Source organism: Odocoileus virginianus, chromosome 16 (genome assembly GCF_023699985.2).
Source record: "Odocoileus virginianus isolate 20LAN1187 ecotype Illinois chromosome 16, Ovbor_1.2, whole genome shotgun sequence".
Lineage (NCBI taxonomy): Eukaryota > Metazoa > Chordata > Mammalia > Artiodactyla > Cervidae > Odocoileus > Odocoileus virginianus.
Genome location: NC_069689.1, coordinates 56,890,758 through 56,909,644, shown reverse-complemented (window position 1 = coordinate 56,909,644; position 18,887 = coordinate 56,890,758). Strand labels below are relative to the sequence as shown.

The following is an 18,887-nucleotide window of genomic DNA, read 5'->3' as shown; positions in this document are numbered from 1 at the left end:
TGCGTGCCACAGAGCCCGTGCTGCACAAGAGAAGCCACTGCAATGAGAAGCCTGTGACCCTCAATGAAGAGTAGCCCCCACTGATGGCAACTAGAGAAAGCCTGTGTACAGCAAGAAGACCCACCACAGCTGAAAAAGAAATTAATTAATTAAGAAAAAAATGAAGTGTATTTCAGGATGGTGACGGCAGAGCGTACAGTGCAGAAGGGCTCTTCTCAGCATGCAGTCAGATGCCAGTCAAGCTGGCCGAGAAGGGTAGTGCTCTGGCTGCTGGCTCCCTAGCTCCCTCGAGTCCCTGCTGGCTCAGGGTGCTCCTGAGGGATCCTGGAGGAACCTGGGGCTCTGAAGAACTCAGAGGAAAAGTCCTCATGTCGTGAGGACATGACAGGAGCTAGGGCTTGAGACCCACACAGATGGAGGTTCAGATCTGCTGCCTTTTGCCCGTTCCCAGCTGTGTGACCCTGAGCAAGGTGCCTAACATTTCTGAACCACAGGTCCTTCCATGGAAAACACGGAGGTGAAATGTGGTTCTTCTGAGTGAGATGAGTGATGCTCAGCAAATGCTAGCTCTCCACCAGCCCCTTTTTGAGTAAAGGTTAGAAAAGGGAGAAAAAAAACAACACTGAGGAAAGGACAGAAACCCAGAGTCTCTAAAGAGCCTGCTTTGTCATTACCTGGAATGCTAGGGGTGCACATACTCTCATTAGGCCTCAGAACATTTCCCAGGCAGCCACATTTGCCATGGCCCCCCTCCCACACCCTCTTGTCTGCCCACTGCTCCCCAAGTGGCTGGCTCTAGAGAACAGCCAATCTGTGAGAACGCAGAGAACCCACAAGATGGGCCAATTTCTGCTCCATCCTGCAGGGCCCCCCTCCTCCTGTTCTTCCCTTGCTCCTGCTCATCACCCTGGCTCCTACACCCTGAAGACCTGGGGATCTCCCCAGCATGTCTGGGCTTGCTTTGGGTCACAGGGGAAGCCAAAAGAATCAAATATGCCGAAGTGTGGGGACTTGTCCCTGGTGGTCCAGTGGTTAAGGCTCTGTGCTTCCAAAGCAGGGGGCACGGGGTTCAATCCCTGGTCAGGGAACTAGATCCCACCTGTGGTGCAGCCAAAAAATTCTTTTTTTAATGCGCGCTCCACTCATGGAAAGGGAAACTGAGGCCCAGAGAGGAAGAGTGAGCTCCCACGAGTTGGGGCTCTGGGCCCTGTCTTCCCCTCTTCCTGGAACATTCTCTGTCTTTCTCTGCCGTATCACCACCCCTCCATGGCTACACTCTCGGCTCCATCGCCCAGGCTCTCCCAGCGCCCTGGGTGGTCGCTGAGGCCCTGGTGTTTTCCAGCTTGGGGTGCTGTCCGTTCTCCCAGCAGTCTGTGCCCTGAAGGCAAACCCCCACCACCGTGAGGTCTCATTCTCAGGACAAGAGCAAAGGGTGGAAGGCGCTGGGTGGGCGCCCCTGGGCTGCGAGGCACAGGAGGCCAGTGAGGGGCCTGGACCTCACGTGCACGGAAGGCCTGAGAGGCACGGGGCTCCTGGACCCCAGATGGGTTTGGAATGCCCTGAGCACCCCCACTCTGCAGAGAAAACATACTGTGTGAAGAGAGAAAGAAAAGAGGGAAAGACTGCAAGAGGAAAAGGGAGAAGGGAGCTGAGAGGTGGGGTGGTGGTGGTGGTAAGAGAACAGAACACAGTGCCTGGGCACTGCAGGGCAAAGTCTGTACTGATCACACCCCCAGGACGTTCAGAAGGGAAGGGCTGGGGCCAGGGGGCCTTTAACAGGTATCATTGGAAAAGATCCTGATGCTGGGAAAGATTGAAGGCAAAAGTAGAAGTGGATGATAGAGGATGAGATGATTAGATGGTATCACTGACTCCATGGACATGAGTTTGAGCAAGTTCCTGGAGACAGTAGAGGGTAGGGAAGCCTGGCGTGCTGCAGTACATGGGGGTCGTAAAGAGTCGGACACAACTGAGCTACTGAACAACAAAGTCGTGGAAACATTCCGAGTTCTCATTCCTGAGTGTGGTTCAGTCATTACCATGAATTAACTATCATTTCCCTAAAGTCCCAAGAGAACAGGCCTCTAGGGGTGGTGACACGATGATTTCTGGACTAGGGTTCCCCTTTGATGGCTGAAGTCATCTTCAGTTTTCAGGCAGCGAGTCTGCAACAGATGCACCTGTGATCAGGCTGGTTCTGCCTGTCCATGGCCCCTGAACTAGTTATTGAACAGATAAATAGGCACTGTGCCAATCTGAAGAGCTTCAGTCGTCCACATGGGAAGAGTCTTTGGAAAATTCAAATGAGACGAGTCCGGGGTGCATGGCAGTGCACAGAGGGGTGAACGTGGGCCCTGAGGTGGGGGAGGGTGGAGGTAGAAAGACTATCAAGGGTTCCTGAGGAGCCAGGGGGTGACGAATGACCCCAAGCACGGACAGCAAGACACAGGGCCCCACTCCCAGGGAGTCCCCTTATACGGCTGCCGGAAACACCAGGGAGGAAACCCACCCTCTTAGATTCCAACAGGGCAGGGACTGGTAGAGTAGCACAGTAGGAACATCATAAGCCAGGACTATAAAAATACAGTTGATGAAGCCTCCATTTTCCTTTGCATTGGCCATTTGAACATCTTCTTTTGAGAACTGCCAAGTCCTGTCCATTTACTATTTTCAGTTTTATTAAACTAACTCTTCATGTTAAGTGTACAATCGAACATCTACATTGCAGACTTTTTTTTTCAGGTATTTTCCATTGATTTTGTGTTTAGTGTCTTTTAAAGTTTTTCTACTTTGTCGTGAGGTGTACCATTTTCTTTCTTTCCTTTTTTTTTTCTGCTTTGAGCATGTCTTTTCCTAGACTGCATACACACTCATCTATAATTTTATTTTTTACATATAACTACTTAACTAGGGGACTTCCTTTGTGGTCCAGTGGTTAAGAATCTACCTGCTATGCAGGGGACACAGGTTAGATCCTTGGTCTGAAAGATTCCACATGCTTCAGAGCAACTAAACCCATGTGCCACAACTACTGAGCCTGTGCTCTAGAGACCAGGAGCCTCAACAGAAGCCACCACAAGAAAGCCTGAGCACCACAGCTAGAGAGTAGCCCCCACTCGCTGTAACTAGAGGAAGCCCAGGCAGCAACGAAGACCTAGTGCAGCCAAAACAAACAAATAAATAAATAATTTAAAAAATACTTAACTCCAGTTTACTTTGGTGTAGCTTGTGAATAAAAGATATAAATGTAATCTTTCTCTCAGTTTAGTTAGCCAAGCGCCCCATTTTATTTATCCAACACTCCAGCTGTTTCCCCTCCTTTTCAAAGCTGACTTTATTGTCACTAAATTCTCAAACATGGGTATGTCTGTTTCTGAACTTTCTATTTTACTCTGATGGTCTATTGGCCTGTTCTGGCAATAGTGTCAGGCTGTTTTTGATACTTTTAATATATTTATAAGCCTACAATATATTTTATTTAATGTAGGAAATGTTACTTTCATTGTTCTTTTTTCAGAACATGAATATCAATTTACATGTATTTATTCCTTCAGATGGACTTTAAAATCACTCTGCTAGGCTGAACTTCAATTGCAATTATATTAACTTCATAGCATGTTTTGGGTGAAATGACATACTTATGACATGGAATCTTGCCATTCAGAATGCCGGCCCACTTTCTGTTTTTGTACAGCCTGCACGTTTAGAAGGACTTTTATAATTTTAAATGGTTGAAAAAAATAAAAAATGTATTTTATGGTAAGTAAAAATTACATAGAATTACCATTTTAGCATCCATCAGTAAAGATTTACTGTAACATAGCCGCACTCATTCAACCAATCATTAGGATTGCCTAAGTCCACCTGCCTCTGACAGAGCCCTCTGGCCCTCAAGATCTAAAATATTTACCATCTGGTCCTTGACAGAACTCTGCTGAGACCTAGTTTATGTGAATGCTGTCCCTGAATTGTGCAGTGCACAGCTAGGGCAACTGTATTCTCCGGCCGTATCCCTCCCCACAGCTCACTTAGAGTGCAGCAAGGAATCTACACAAAAGAAACCATTGTTTAAGTGTGATGAATGCTACAAAAGGGGGCCCTGGAAGCACACAACCAGGGAAGAGACGCCAATGGCGACAAGGGGCATGGGGTGGTCGGAGACATCCAAGAAAAACATAAAGGAAGAGTAGGAGAGAGTTGTCATAAGGAAAACAGGGAGGACAGTAGGGTGGGGAGAATTCGCGGGAGAGGAAGCGACCTGTCTACTTGAGAAGCACTCATTTTTTTCTGGTCCCCTTCTTGAGCCCAGAAAGGAGTGTGACTTACCCAAGCCGTTCTCAGATCTACAGGGCTGGGCCGGAGGAGGACGGCAGAACCAGGCCTCTTCACACTTGCCCTGCCCTCTACCTGTCCCTCCTCACTCCCCAGCCCATGCAGACATGATGAATGGATGGCAGCATACTCCCCAACGGAGCCTCACCATCCTTCTCAGCCCGGGACTCCCAGCCACCGCTGATCAATCAGAGCGGCATCAAGGTACCAACCATCTGTCACCCGGGCGGGATGCTCTCATCACGGGGCCATGCCTGTGGTTCCCAGCACATGTTGCCGGGCAATGTTTTTATTAAAGGGAAACAGTCCAAGTCTCTGCGCTCATTGTCTTGGGTAAACAAAACCTGCTGCAGGTGTTTACTTCCAAGATTGCTCCTCCCCTCCCCTCCACCCTCCACTATTGTAGAAACACAATTAACCCCCTCCCCAGCTCCGTAGCACCCTCCAGGAATCTGCCAGACTGGAGAGAGGCCTCTTTCTTCTCAAGGACTTCTTTTAAGGAGCTCCAGCAAATGAAATCACCAAAGTAGCATCAGGTTTCTAGTGTGGCTGAATCACTGAATTCATTTTGGTCTAAAAGCAAACCCAGGGGGAAGTCACATGTAGAAATGCCTTCTAGTGAGTGGGCTGGCAGCCTCTGCCCTTGGCCTGTGGTACACACAGACCTCTGTGCTGTGGTCCAAGGCAGGGAGACCCCAGAGATTCACAGCACTTACCCAGAAAGAGGGGAGGCACTTCGCCAGCAAGAGGGGAGTCTGGGCTCACCCACAACAGAAAGTTCTCAATAGCGCAGAAGTGGGTGGGGGCAGTGTGTTCCAAGACCCAGGGTGTGATGAGCACGCATTGGGGAAAAGGAGGATGGGGGTAAGCGAAGATCCAGCCCATCATTTAATAGGGCAGCAGGGGTAAGCAGAGGCCTTGATGTAAAACGGAACAGGATTAAAATCACAGCCCACCAGAACCCCGAGCTCATCCCATCCATCACCTCTCTGAGCTCTGGTGCCAGCCTGATGGGGCATCTCCCAGGATTGGAAATCACTCGGGCCAAGTGCTCAGAAAGCCTGGCATGAAGCTGGCCCTGCAAAGCTTAATGAGGTGAGGGCAGTCCAGAACATTCAGTCATGCACAGAAGCTGTGCAGTGCTGCTATTTTTTAAAGAAAAAATCAATTAAGCTGGTCTCTGCTCACAAAAAGCAAAGTGTTTAAGACAGTGACCCTTATACTGTCCTATGCACACAGTGGATCATGTAGTGAGGTGTGAATGATAAGAAGGCAGTCACGCTCAGGACTTCCCAACTGGTCCAGTGGCTAAGACTTTGCACTCCCAATTCAGGGGCCCGGGTTGGATCCCTGGTTGGGGAATTAGAGCCCACTTGCTGCAACTAGGAGCCTGAATGTCACAAGGAAGATCCCGCATACTGCAACTAAGACCTGGCACTGCCAAATAAATACATTAAAATAAAGCAACTTTGTAAGGCCCAGTGATTCAGTTTCTACAAGGTTTTCTGAGACTAGAAGCTGTTCCTCTCCTCTGCTCCCACCTCCACCATGTCCCTGTACTCTGACATCTCCTCCACATCCATGATGTCAGCCTGGTCCTTCTCCCAGCCACCTTCAGCATCTCAGCTCAACCCCTCAGAATCAGACCCGTGTCCACTGGCTCCCCCATCTCCTCCCGGGTAACACACAAGTCCTTAAACTTGCTACAGCACCCTGGCAGGTAAAGGGGCAGAGCAGGGCCCAGGGGAGGTGATCCCGGGTCTCCCAAACATCTCTGCATAATACCTGGATGAGGCAGTTGGAACTAGTGAACTAGTGACTGAACATTGACTATGCTAAAGGAAGTGCAGCTGAATGAATAACCTGAAGCACATATGATTTACTTTAATTCCTAGATGAGAATCGTTTGTAAATAGCACTCTGTTGATGTTTTTATGTTTGTTGCTTTTACCTAGTTTACTCCATTTTATTGGCTACCACAAAGCTCTTTTAAACCACTTCTTAAGACTTTCCTTTTCAAAAGAGGTGGACAGCAGAAGGGCAACTGTCAGCTCAGCCTTTGAGGCACTGTCAAACCCACACAAATGCCCAGGGTCACCATTTGGGACAAGTAACCACTTTCATATGGTGTGTGGGTAACATGGTACAGAGCTGAACTCTAATGAGCCTGAGAATTCTAAAAATTTAGGCCTGTTTCTTGATCATTATGATGATGATATTAAGGTAGAGGGATGGAACACGCTTGGTTTTTTGTAGCTTGATTGATAATTTGTAAACATGTAATTCAACTCGTCTCACGTGGTGCCAGTGGTAATGAACCCGCCCCTCAATACAGTAAACATTTAATCCAGGGTTTCTCAACCTTGGCTTGATTATTTTTATTGATTGATTTTTTTCTGGTGCATAGGATCTTAGCTCCCTGACTGGGGATCAAACCTGCACCCCTGCAGTAGGAGCTTGGTGTCTTAACCACTGGACCACCAGGATATTGGCACGATTATTTCTGGTGGAATAATTCTTTGCTGGGGTGGGGGGGGGGGGACCTCTGTGCACTGTAGGATGTTGAGCATCATCTCTGACCTCTACTCACTAGATGCTACTTGCAAACTCTTCTCCTAACCCCCTCACCAAGTTCTGACAATCAAAAACGTCTCCCGACATTGCCCCAGCTGAACCCACGAGTTCAGACATCTACTCTGTGGGCCTCTATCTGTATCCTGCCCATCAGGGTCAGAACACTGGCTTCTAGGCCTGAGACCTTGGGTGGCCGCCTTCCTCTCTGGGCTCGGTTTCCTCCTCCACACTTGGCGGGAACTAGAGGAGAGCTTGTGGTCAAGTTCATTGCTGGCCAGGCTCCCTCCTCCCACCTTGGCCAAGCGCTCCGAGGCAGCAGTGGTGGTGGGGGTGGGGGTGGGTGCAGGTAGGGACTGAGGTTCAGGTGCTCACCTGTTCAGGAAGATGCTGCTGACGTCGTCGTGCGTGATGGGGGGCTTCTTGGAGCTGGCGGCCATCCGCAGCGGGCGCAGGAAGTTGTTCACCAGGATGTGCAGCTGCTGCACGTACTCGGCCTCGGCCTCCAGCATGCTGAACACCACCTGGTTCCTTTTGCGCATGCTGTCCGCGTGCGGCGACCGGATGTAGTCCTGGATGATGGTCTTCCACTTGCGCCGGCACAGCCAGCCCCGCAGGAAGCTCTGCACCTGGGCGCCGAGACCGGTGGGAGAGCCACCCATCAGCCTATGCTGCATCTCCTGAGATTCTGTTAGAAATGCCAACCCCAGGCCCCACCCCAGACCTCTGTGTTCAAACCAGGTCCCCTAGGTTGCTCTGGTAGCATCTCCAGACAGAGGGAAAATGCGGCTCCAAGTCCCCACCATGGGATGGGCCATGAGAAGAGAGAGCTGCCAGGCTGTGCTGGGTGGAGCTCACACTTCTCATCTAATGACTGGTCTGAGAGCCCAGAAGTTTCCATTTAAGCTTGTCTGGTCAGAGGGCGATTATCACATTGAACTGAACATGGCAGATGCATTCATCTCATGCTTGGACCTCACTGGCCGCCGCCAGAGGCTCTCCCCTGCCTCCGCGGGGAGAAATGAACATGGTCACTTGAGTTGGGCCGCTTGGCTTGGCCTCATTTTGGTGATAACTTGGGAAGGGCCTTGATTACCAGACTCAGAGGACTGTGTGAAGATCTGTATGCTTCCAATCAAGGCTCCTCACCATTCCTGCTGCTGAGTTGTGGGCAAGCTTAGGGGCTGCACAGGGAGGGACCAGGGCCCCAGGAACAAAGGTGCTGCATGGTGCTGGGTTGGAGAGGGGATCCTGGGATCCAGCAGATGCCTGTTGAGGTGCTCATCAAAACATTATCAGCTGAAAAGGGCACTTATCATGAACAGCAAGTGTGGCCTTCTGAGTGCAGACCTATGGCCAGGGCCGACTGCCCTGGGGAGGAACGGTCTGACCTTGTCACAGTAGCTCTCTCTGAAGATAGGAAGCCTCTCTGGATAAAGTGGGAGGGGCTTGCTCAGAGGCCCCAGGAGGGTGACAATAAAAGGAGGGCAGTGCATTTCAGCTGGGACTTAACCAAGTGTTCCCACCAGAATGGCTTTCAAAATGGGCCAGGAAGTCCAGTGGGGCCATGGAAGAGAAGGCAGGTCTGCACATCCCTATGTGGGTAGGGCTTGGTTCAGACCCCTGGTGGCAAGTCCCAATGTCCATGGGGTACCAGGGGGTCCTATGGATCATAGGTGGGCAGGCACCTGGCCTAGAGCCAGCAGACATTGTGTGCAGGAGGTGGGCCTGGGGCTGCGAGACCTCCTGCTTTTCCAAGAGACGGTGTGTCCCAGTGACTGAGGATGTGGGCTTTGGAGCTCAGCGACTGGAGTTTAAATGTCACTTTGTCAATACCTGGCTGTGTGCCCTGAGCAAGTCGTTTTGCCCTTATGGGCTTCTCTATCCTCATCTGTGAAATGCAGATAATAATCAAACTCCAGAGGGCTCTCAGTTCGCAAGAGATTAATCTGCATACATCTCCTAGAATAGTGTCTGGCACATAGAAAGTGCGTAATGGATGTTAGCTTTTTCTATTTCTGAGAAACCAGAAATAAAGACTTTTTTTTTTAATGTGAAATGTTTAGCGTTTATAGCACTGGCGACACATTATAAAGGGGGGAAAAAAACACCGTATGGGCTAAAAACCCCAAACACGTTGGGAGGCTGAACTTGGCCTGTGGGAAGCCGGTTTGCAGCTTCTGTTCTGGATGGTGCTGGGGTCCTCTTATGCTCTTAACAAGGAGGGTTTTCTGGTTTCGCTTGTTTTTCTTAGGGTGAGTCAGGCTCCCTTGCTTCAAGTCTGGCCAGCTGCAAACACAGACCATGTTCTTCCCCTCCACAGGGTGGCCCACGGTGCTGGTCAGTATCACTGCCACTGGGCAGCTTTCTGGTACCTCCTGAGATGTCCACCCCTCCTGGACTCCAACAGAGTAAAACCAGCTGGGCCAACCCTGGTGTGTCACAGAGGTCAGCTGCCATGCTGACCTCTGCTGGGCACCAAAGGGTACAGTTGGGAGAGGCAGTGTTTGCAGGACAGTGGCTGGGGTGAGGGGGGGTGCGGGCAGGCATGCAAGGTTGGGGGGATGGAAGAGCGGCCTGGGGTCTCACTGAGGCTGCCCAGAGTCGTGAGGAAAGCTCTCAGCTATGAGTCTCATAGCCTGGGTTCCTGCCCTGGCTCAATCCACTCTTTCATCTTTTGGGGCCTGGGTTTTCTTATCTATCAAATGGGCTGAACCACCCTACCTCACAGAGACAGCCCGAAGAAATGGCTCGATGAGGTGCCGGTCAGAGGTGAGGGGCTATTGGTTCTGCCTTTGGAGTGGAAGTGGAAGGACACAGTGGGGGCAGGGGGACAGCAGGGGGACACTGTGGACACGGGGCTGTGCTGGGCGTGGGGCTCTCTAAAGAGGACCGAGGCAGCTTTGCCAGCCCTGAGGGACGGTACAGACCTTCTTGATTTTTTTGATGTCACTGTCTTCGTCGTTGGGGGTGACGGTCTGGGTGGACTGGATGCGCTCATTGTCCTTGAGCAGAGATGCGATCTGCAATAGAAACATGGGTCAGCTGCTGGGGGTGGGGGGGCTGCGGCAGCGGCGGAAGTCCCACCCCTCCAGGCACCACCAGGCGCAGCGTGGTGGGCAAGTGCCTTCCCACGCACTCCATGAGGACGGAGGTACTGCAGCTCCTGTCTGCCCGAGGTTACAAGCCGGACATCTGTGAGTGAGCACTGGACCTGGTACCCGTCCACCCGGGTCCAGGGCAGCTGGGATCTGACTCTGAGTGACCCTAGGCGGGGCACCCTCAGGGCTGCAGGCAATCCCTTTGTAATCTGGGAGCTTTGGTCCAAATCTGTGATCATCTTCCTTACTTCCTAAACCTTCAGTCCCTTTATCTTCAAATTTCTATTGTGGTAAAATAGACATAACATAAAATTTACTGTTTTAACCGGTTTTAAGTGCACAGCTCAGTAGCATCAAGTTCATTTACACTGCTGTGCAACCATCTGCACCATCTGTCTCCAGAACTTTCTCATCCTCCCCAACTCTGTCCCCATTTGAACACTAACTCCCCAGCCCCTGGCACCCACCATTATACTTTCTGTGAATCTGATGTCTCTAGGTACCTTGCCTAAGTGGAATCAGACAGTATTTGTCTACCTGTGTCTGCCTTATTTCACCAGCGTAAGGTTCACCTATGTCATACCAGGTGTCACACTTCCCTTCCTTTGTAAGGTTGAGTAATATCCACTGTATTGTTGTTTAGTTGCTCAGTAGTGTCCAGCTCTTTGCAAGTCCATGGACCGTAGTCTGCCAGGCTCCTCTGTCCATGGGATTTTCTAGGCAAGAATACTGGAGTGGGTTGCCATTTCCTTCTCCAGGGGATCTTCCTGACCCAGGGATCAAACTGTTCTCAAGCACTGGCAGGCGGATTCTTTACCGCGGAGCCAGCAGGGAAGACATCCATTGTATGTACAAACCCTATTTTGCGATCCATTCATCCATCAATGGACACGGGTAGTCCCTTTGTCTTTTCAAACAAAACTGTCCTGGAACCCCAGCAGGACTTCAGTTGGAAGCGCTGCTGGCTTGGCTGTCCCCTCCCGGGACAACCCTGAAAGGCTTCTCTGACTTGGAGCTCTCTTTGGAACACAGCCTGGGGACTGCTGGCCTAGAAAGATGGAACAGCCCTTTAAACGGGCGTTGGAGCTGATCTAAGAATCTATATTTGCCAGATTTGGGATCAGACAGGTTTGCCCAGCTGCAAGAATAAAGCCAACAGGGTGGCGCCCAGGAGAAGAGGCGCCTTAAGCCACATTGTGGCCGGGGGCCCTCAGGCACTCCTCAGGTGGACAGGCCAGTGGTGCAGCCTCCCTGGTGGGACTCCATCATGCCACCCCAGAGTCCGCAAGTTTCTGCAGGGGATCCCTCACCAGGGCTCCCAGGGCTGCGGACTTTCCCGTGAAAATGCTGGCATGCATGCATACTAAGTTGCTTCAGTCGTGTCTGACCCTTTGCAACTCTATGGACTGTAGCCCGCCAAGCTCCTCTGTCAGTAGGATTCTCCAGGCAAGAATACTGGAGTGGGTTGCCATTTCCTTCTCCAGGGAATCTTCCTGGCCCAGGGATTGAATCCATGTCTCTCGATTTCCTGCAGTGGCAGGCGGATTCTTTACCACTAGCGCCACCTGGGAAGCCTGAAAATGCTGATACTGCCTGTGTATTCCATCAAAACTATGGTATCTATGGGGGAAGGACCACACCGTTTCGTTCATTCATGGGTTCTGGGTGCCTAGCATGGGGCTGGCACCCGAAAGATATTCACTGGCGACAGAAATAAGTCAATTAGAGAAGGGTCAGAACCACAGCGGCGACAAAAACCTCAACCACAGGAAGACACCATAGTCACCGAGCCCCACACAGCCCAGGGGACTCCACAAACACTGCCACAAAGCCTCTGCTCCTCTTCAGAGCACGTGGCTTTGTCCCCTCAAGGCCACTTGCTGAACTGCAGAATGAATGGGCTCTCACAATTGAGCGAATTGAGCACTCTGAAAGCAAAATGGAACAGTTACCCGCTCTCCACTCGCGGGTTGCTAAAATTACCCTGGCCTATGCTTGAAGAGCGGCTGAAAATATCTAACTGAGATATATTCAGCGCCGACACAGGCTTTTCTTCTTTCTCCCCCACCCCCCACCTTTTCTTTCGATTCTCTGGGAACATCTGCACAGTGAAATAAAGGCTGGTTCTTTGATCTGTATTTTAAAGGGCTGAGGAACACATGCGAACACACAGACGCACAGGCAGGCTCTTAGAGAGCTGAGAGATGCAGGAATGCCCAGTCAATGCCCACATTCGACCTGATTATTATCACCTTCTGCTTTCTTTGCCACTTTTGAGCTTTGCACGTGGAACCATTTTTTTTTCTTTAGCATGGTGGGTTTTATGTGTGTGTGTGCGTGCTATATGTGTGTGTGTGTATGTGTGTCCGTCCTGTATTTAAACCTGGCACTTGTCTCAGAAAGAGGCATTCCAGGACATCCACTCAGCAGGGACCAGGGCAAAAAATAGATGCAATTAGGTCAGGCGCTATGCTGCATGCACAGTAGCACTGGAAGCCTTGGAGCCTCTGTTCAAGGATCATCAGGTCCAGGCTGGGGGGCAAAGCTCTAGTGAGGGAGTTGCAAGCCTGGGACCCCACACAAGTCCTGGGCTGTGGCCCATCTCTGCCTGGAGCGAAGGTCAGGTGAGCCCACGGAGGCAGCCTTTCTCCAACCCTGGCAGGTCTCTTCTAGAGATGGCTCCGCTTTGGACCTTGGTTTGCTTGCTAGACATCCAGGGTCTGCTCAGTTGACCCTTGTTGATGAAGACCATGCAGGGTGGGGACTTTGGCTCATGCCCAACTCACCGGCTAGAGTCTAGCTTTGGCTGCCTGACCAGGCTCAAAGCCAGGTGTCTCTGCTGGATCCTGCCCACTCGCCACCGTTGGTCTGGCTTCCTTGATCCATTAGAGAAAAACCCCGCTTGCCACCCCAACTTTGAGACATGGTACATCGGCTTCTGCCCCATCCTGCTCCCTCCTCAAGAGGCAGTGTCTTTAGTCCAGAATGCATTTAGTCAGAGCAGTTATTTATGGTGGAATTAACCCAGGTGTTTTCCTCTTTTTTACCCACCAAGGTTTTACAAAAGACCTTTGTAGTTCTTGCTTTTCAGATAGCTGCCACACAGCTCAGTTCTTCCTCCCTTTTTTTATCCTTCCTTAAATTTTTTCATCTTGTCTAGTCTATGGGGCCGCACAGAGTCAGACACGACTGACGTGACCTAGCAGCAGCAGCAGTGACATGTGGGATCTAGTTCCCTGTGCATGTGTGCTTAGTCACTCAGTCTTGTCCGACTCTATGGGACCCTATGGACTGTAGCCTACAAAGGTCCATATAGTCAAAACTATGACTTTTTTTTCCAGTAGTCATGTATGGATGTGAGAGCTGGACAATAAAAAAGGCTGATCTCTGAAGAATTGATGCCCCTGCATTTTGGGGGGCTTCCCTGGTGGCTCAGATGGTAATGAATCTGCCCACAATGTGGGTGACTGGGGTTCGTTCCCTGGGTCAGGAGGATACCCTGGAGAAGGGAATGGCAACCCACTCCAGTATTCTTGCCTGGAGAATCCCATGGACAGAGAAGCCCGGTGGGCTACAGTCCATGAGGGTCACAAAGAGTCAGACATGACTGAGCTATTAACACACACATTGTGACCTCCTGGTGAGATGAGGCAGTGTGAGGCGATCAGATCATCGTGTAGAGGAGAAGAACAGCTGGCGAGGGGCATCTAAGGGCTGAGAGTCAGTATCTCTCAGGAAAAGGAGAATTGCTGGGATGCTGTTAAAGTGCAGGTTCTGACTTGGCATATCTAAGTGGGACCCCAGGTTCTGCATTTCTGATGGACCATATCACATTTTGAGTAGTGAAGGTCTAGAAGACTTAACCTAGCAACGCTAGAAGACTAGTTCTAGAAGTTCTAGAAGACTTAACCAGCCTCCAGATGGCCATAGCAGGCAGAAGGAAGGGACCGTCTTGGAGCTGAGCCTCAACCCACACTCTGAGGACTTACCAGCCACACTCTGGAGCCACACCCGCCCCCTTAGTCCATGTGGTTGTCAGCAGAGTAACCAGGAGCTTGCCAATCAGTGACCTCACTTGATCTTCACAACCTTGTCAGCTAACGATAAAAAGCCCGTTCTTCAGAAAGAAGGTTGAGCACCGAAGAATTGATGCTTTCGAACTGTGGTGCTGGAGAAGACTCTCGAGAGTCTCTTGGGCAGTAAGGAGATCAAACCAGTCAATCCTAAAGGAAATCAACCCTGAATATTCATTGGAAGGACTGATACTGAAGCTGAAATTCCAATGCTTTGGCCACCTGATGTAAAGAGCTGACTCATTGGAAAAGATCCTGATGCTGGGAAAGATTGAAGGCAGGAGGAGAAGTGGACGACAGAGGATGAGATCGTTGGATAGCAACATCGACTCAAAGGACATGAGTTTGAGCAAACCCCAGGAGATAGTGAAGGACAAGGAAGCTGGGTGTACTGCAGTCCATGGGGTCGCAAAGAGTTGGACACGACTTAGCGACTAAACAACAACATAGACAGAGGTACAGAGAGACTGGGGGACTTGCTTCAGGTGCAGCTGTTATGAGGCAGAGGCGGGCTTTGAACTCAGATCTGACCACCCGACCTTTTAAGTTTGGGGCTGGCACAGCTGTGGCTGGGAGTGGGTCCCTCCTGCCCACCCTGTGTCTCCCTGAACCTGGGGAGCCCGGTTGTGAGGCTGGAGGCCAGGATCCCTGGCCAGCCTCCTCTGCTCCCGGGGTTGTGGTCACCTCTGCCTTCAGTCGCTCGATCTCCACCTCCCCGTCCTCGATCTGCTGCCGCAGCTGCTTGGCCACCGTCTTCTCAGTCTCCACGATCTGCAGCAGGTGCAGGTATTTTTGCATCAGTGCCTCGTGCTCCGTGGCCAGGGTCCGGTAGCTGTGGACAGAGGGAAAGGGCAGGTAGGACACTGCACCCACAGGAGCGGCTGCCTCTCTGGGGTCACCAATGACCTCCCACTTAAATTGGGGGGACACTCTTCAGTCTGGAATCTACTGATGTGACTTTCCAGGTTCCCTGGATGCAGCTGGTCAGTGGCAAGCCAGCTTAGAGACAGTGGCTTTTGTAACAAACTCAGAAGCCGCTTCACACAGTTCTTTAAGTCCCAGAGAACTTATGGGGGAGACCCTCATGGCAAAATGGGACAATAATTGCTTCCCTACAAGCCCCCAGGATGGAGATGAGGATCCCAGGAGGCTGAGGGCAGGGAAACAGCTTTGCTCTAGGAGAGGGGCTATGTGACGGAGGCGGTGGGCAGGGGAGACTGGTCCCTTGGTGGTGTCAGAGAAGGAGGCTCTGCCCAGCAGTGCTCTGAAGGGGCAGGGAGGGGTGGCGGAAAGAGCTGGCAGCTTCTCCTCAGGGGGGTGGCAGGGGCAGAGGGTGGGTAGAGGACCTGGAGCCTGTACCTGGAGGAAAACACCTGATCCTCAAATCAAAGCTCCATGCTTGCTCCCGCATCCCCTTCTAGAGGTAAATGACAAGCTACAAGAGAGAACTCTTTGGTTAAAATAAGGCTTTGGTACATCTCTTATAATGAATTTAAACTAGAGTATCAGGTGTTAATGTTTTCCCAACTTCCCAAGAGGCTTAATTATCTTGACTTGCAAAGGAGATGCAGTCGAGAGCAGGAAGGAGTCCATTTTCACACTGCTGGTCTCTCCTCCTTGCTCCACCAGTGTGAAAATTCAGAGCCTTCATCAGTTTGTTCTTAGTGGTGATTCAAAACTGGGATCTGGAGTCTTATTGGCAGGACAGTTTGGTCTGTTTTTGCCTCCCTTTCTCCCCTTCCCCTGTCTTCTCTGCCTGCCTCCCTTGCCTCCTCCTCCCCCAGTTTCCTGTTCTAAAAACACGATTTATTGGAGTATAACTGCTTTACCATGTTATGTTAGTTTCTGCTATAAGCAAAGGGATCCATCTATATGTGTACATATATCCCCTCCTCTTTGGAGCTCCTTCCCTTCTAGGTCACCGCTGAGCACTGAATAGAGTTCCCTGTGCCATACGGCAGGTTCTCGTTAGTCATCTGTCTCATACACAGCAGTGTATATATGTCCATCCCAATCTCCCAATTCCTCCCCCGCTCCTGCCCCTTTGGCGTCCGTAAGTGTGTTCTCTATATCTGTGACTCTATTTCTGCGTTGCAAATAAGTTCATCTGTACCATTTTTCCAGATTCCACATATAAGTGATATCATATGAAATTTGTTTTTCTCTTTCTGACTTCCTTGACTCTGTACGACACACTCTATGCCCATCTGCACCTCTGTGCAGCACTGTCTTTATAGACTCACAGATTCTCAGAGCTGGAAGGACACTCAGGAATCATGAAAGGCCAACTGTCTCATTTTATAAACAAAGAAACTGAGGCCCAGAGAGGGGAAGTGACTTGCCCCCCGAATGACACTCAGTCACTGAGCGTTGAAGCTGGAGCTGGAATCGCACCACAGTTCCTGAAGAGTCAGGTCTGCGCTCTCCACGTGGCTGTCCAGTTTCCATCCAGTTCTCCTTACTGAGCTCCAGACCATAAGCCACACTTGGCGTTACATTTTATACACTGCTGTACAGACACATAGCCCAAAGGCATCCCATAATACTAGACTACTATGCATACAGTGGCAGAGTACGTTGTGTCTCTATACCTGTTCCTATACTATGTGCTTATTTTTGTACATACCTTGTTGTACATACCTTCAACTATGTTGTGTCAAAGTGAAAGTGTTAGTCGCTCAGTCGTCTCCGACTTTTTTGTGGTCCCACGGACTGTAGCCCGCCAGGCCACCATGGAAGCCCTAGGGCCAGCCAACCTGCTCCACAAATTAAAGATGCCTCTGAAAACACATCTAGACCTGCACGCTCGGTGCCAGACTGGACCCTGCTGGCTTCTCTCAGCCCTTCAGTCTGTCTACGGTTGTCCATCCACATAGCATCTGACCTGAAGAGCTTCTGGGTGGCCATGACTTCTGGGTTGACACCAGCCGGGGACAGCTCACTGTCTCTCTGCAGTATCTCATGGGTCAAAATGACCACATCTCTTAGACAACCTAACTGTAGCCTCAGCAGCTAGTTTTTATCTTCCTCTTAAGTGTGCTGGCCCAAAGCAAAAAAGCCTGTGTCTGAGTCCAGCGTGGCCTTGGCAAGAGTTGAGGAGTCAGAATTGGTGTGGGACTTCTGGTCTCTCCTTTTTCTTCTTCCAACCTCTCTTCCCATTCGCTTTGAAAATAAAACTTTCCCTCAGAAAAGGATCAGACGATGCTCCTCTGTGAATGTGTTGCTTACTCAGTTGTGTCCGACCCTTTGCTACCCCATGGACTATAGCCTGCCAGGCTCCTCTGTCCATGGGATTCTCCAGGCAAGAATACTGGAGTGGGTTGCCATTTCCTTCTCCGGGGGATCTTCCCGACCCAGGGATCGAACCCATGTCTCCTGTACTGGCAGGTGGATTTTTTTACCAGTGAGTCACCTGGGACGCCCACTCTTTGGCATAGCTGACCTTAAGATAGGGAGATTCTCTAGGTGGGCCTTACCTAATCACATGAACCTTTATTTTATTTATTCATCTAATTTGTACAATATTTATTTGGCTGCACTGGGTCCCAGTTGCAGCCCTGAGGCATGTCAGATCTTAGCTCCCCAACCAGGAATCAAACCCACATCCCTTGCACTGGAAGGGGGTGTCTTAACCACTGAACCACTAGAGAAGGCCCCACATGAACCTCTTAAAATGGAGAGCTTTCTCTGGCTGTCACAGAAGGAGTGGTCAGAGATTTGGGGCTGGAGAATGATTTGGTGAATCACTGTTGGCTCAAGGATGGAGGGGACCACATGGCACAGAACGCCAGACTGCTGTGCTACAGGATGGAGCTGAGCGCCTTCCCTGACCACCAGCCAGCAGGGATGTGGTCCTATAAAAAACTGACTCTTGCCAACAATAGGAGTGAGCTTGGAAGCAGAGACATCTCCAGAACTTCGAGGTCAGAAGTTTGACTCCTTGACTTCAGCCCATGACCTCTGTGCAGAGACCACAGCCAAGTCTCAGTCCAGACTTCTGACCACAGAACTGCGAGAAATGGGTATGGTTTTAAGCTACTAAGTTTGTGAACATTTGTTCTGAACATTTAGTTCTCTGCAGTAGAGAACTAAAACATGCTAATAGACATAATTTGTTTAACAAATTTGAGGGGAATTTGGGAATGGGATGCACAGACTGTAAATGTACAGTTTGATTGAGGTGGATAAATGCATATGCCCTGATTGAGATAAAGAAAATCCCCAACACCCCAGAATTCCCCTGTGCCCCTCCTCATCAATCCACACCCCAGAGGTAGCTACTGTTTGGATTTCTGTCACCACAGTTTAGTTCTGCCTGTGTTATTAGACTTTCAGATAACAAGAATCAGACAGCATGTACTGTCTTGTGTCTGGCTCTTTTACTCCACATCCTGGCTATCTGTTTTGTTACACATATTTGCAGTGGGTTCCTTTTTATTGTTGAGCGGTATTCCATTGCAAGGATGCATCAAGGTTCTTTCCTACATCTGCCTGTTGATAGACACCTCAGCTATTTCTAGTTTGGGGGCTATTGTGCATAAAGCTGCTAAGAGAAATTTGCATGTAAGACTTTCTGTGGATGTTTTTTATTTCTCTCGAGATAAATACTAGGAAGTGGAACTGCCGGGTCACAGAGTAGGTATATGTTTCACTTTTAAAGGAACTGCCTAACAATTTTTCAAAGTGGTTGAACCACTTTATGCTCCCACCAGCATCGTATGATTTATAGTTACCCTACCCCCTCTCCAACATTTGCTACTATCAGTCTTTTTTTTTTTTTTTTTTAATTTCTTTGGCTGCATCAGGTCTT

General features: G+C 50.3%; 1 protein-coding gene across 1 annotated transcript in view; it reads right to left on the bottom strand.

The window, feature by feature from the left end:
* RASGRF1 (Ras protein specific guanine nucleotide releasing factor 1) overlaps nucleotides 1–18,887 on the bottom strand; it is a 103,030-nt gene that overhangs the window by 56,788 nt on the left and 27,355 nt on the right. Inside the window, exons 3-5 of the mRNA XM_070478259.1 lie at nucleotides 14,762–14,909; nucleotides 9,834–9,926; nucleotides 7,279–7,532 (exon numbers count right to left, since the gene is read on the bottom strand). Coding sequence (XP_070334360.1) covers nucleotides 7,279–7,532; nucleotides 9,834–9,926; nucleotides 14,762–14,909 — 495 coding nt within the window. The remainder of the gene's footprint in view (nucleotides 1–7,278; nucleotides 7,533–9,833; nucleotides 9,927–14,761; nucleotides 14,910–18,887) is intronic.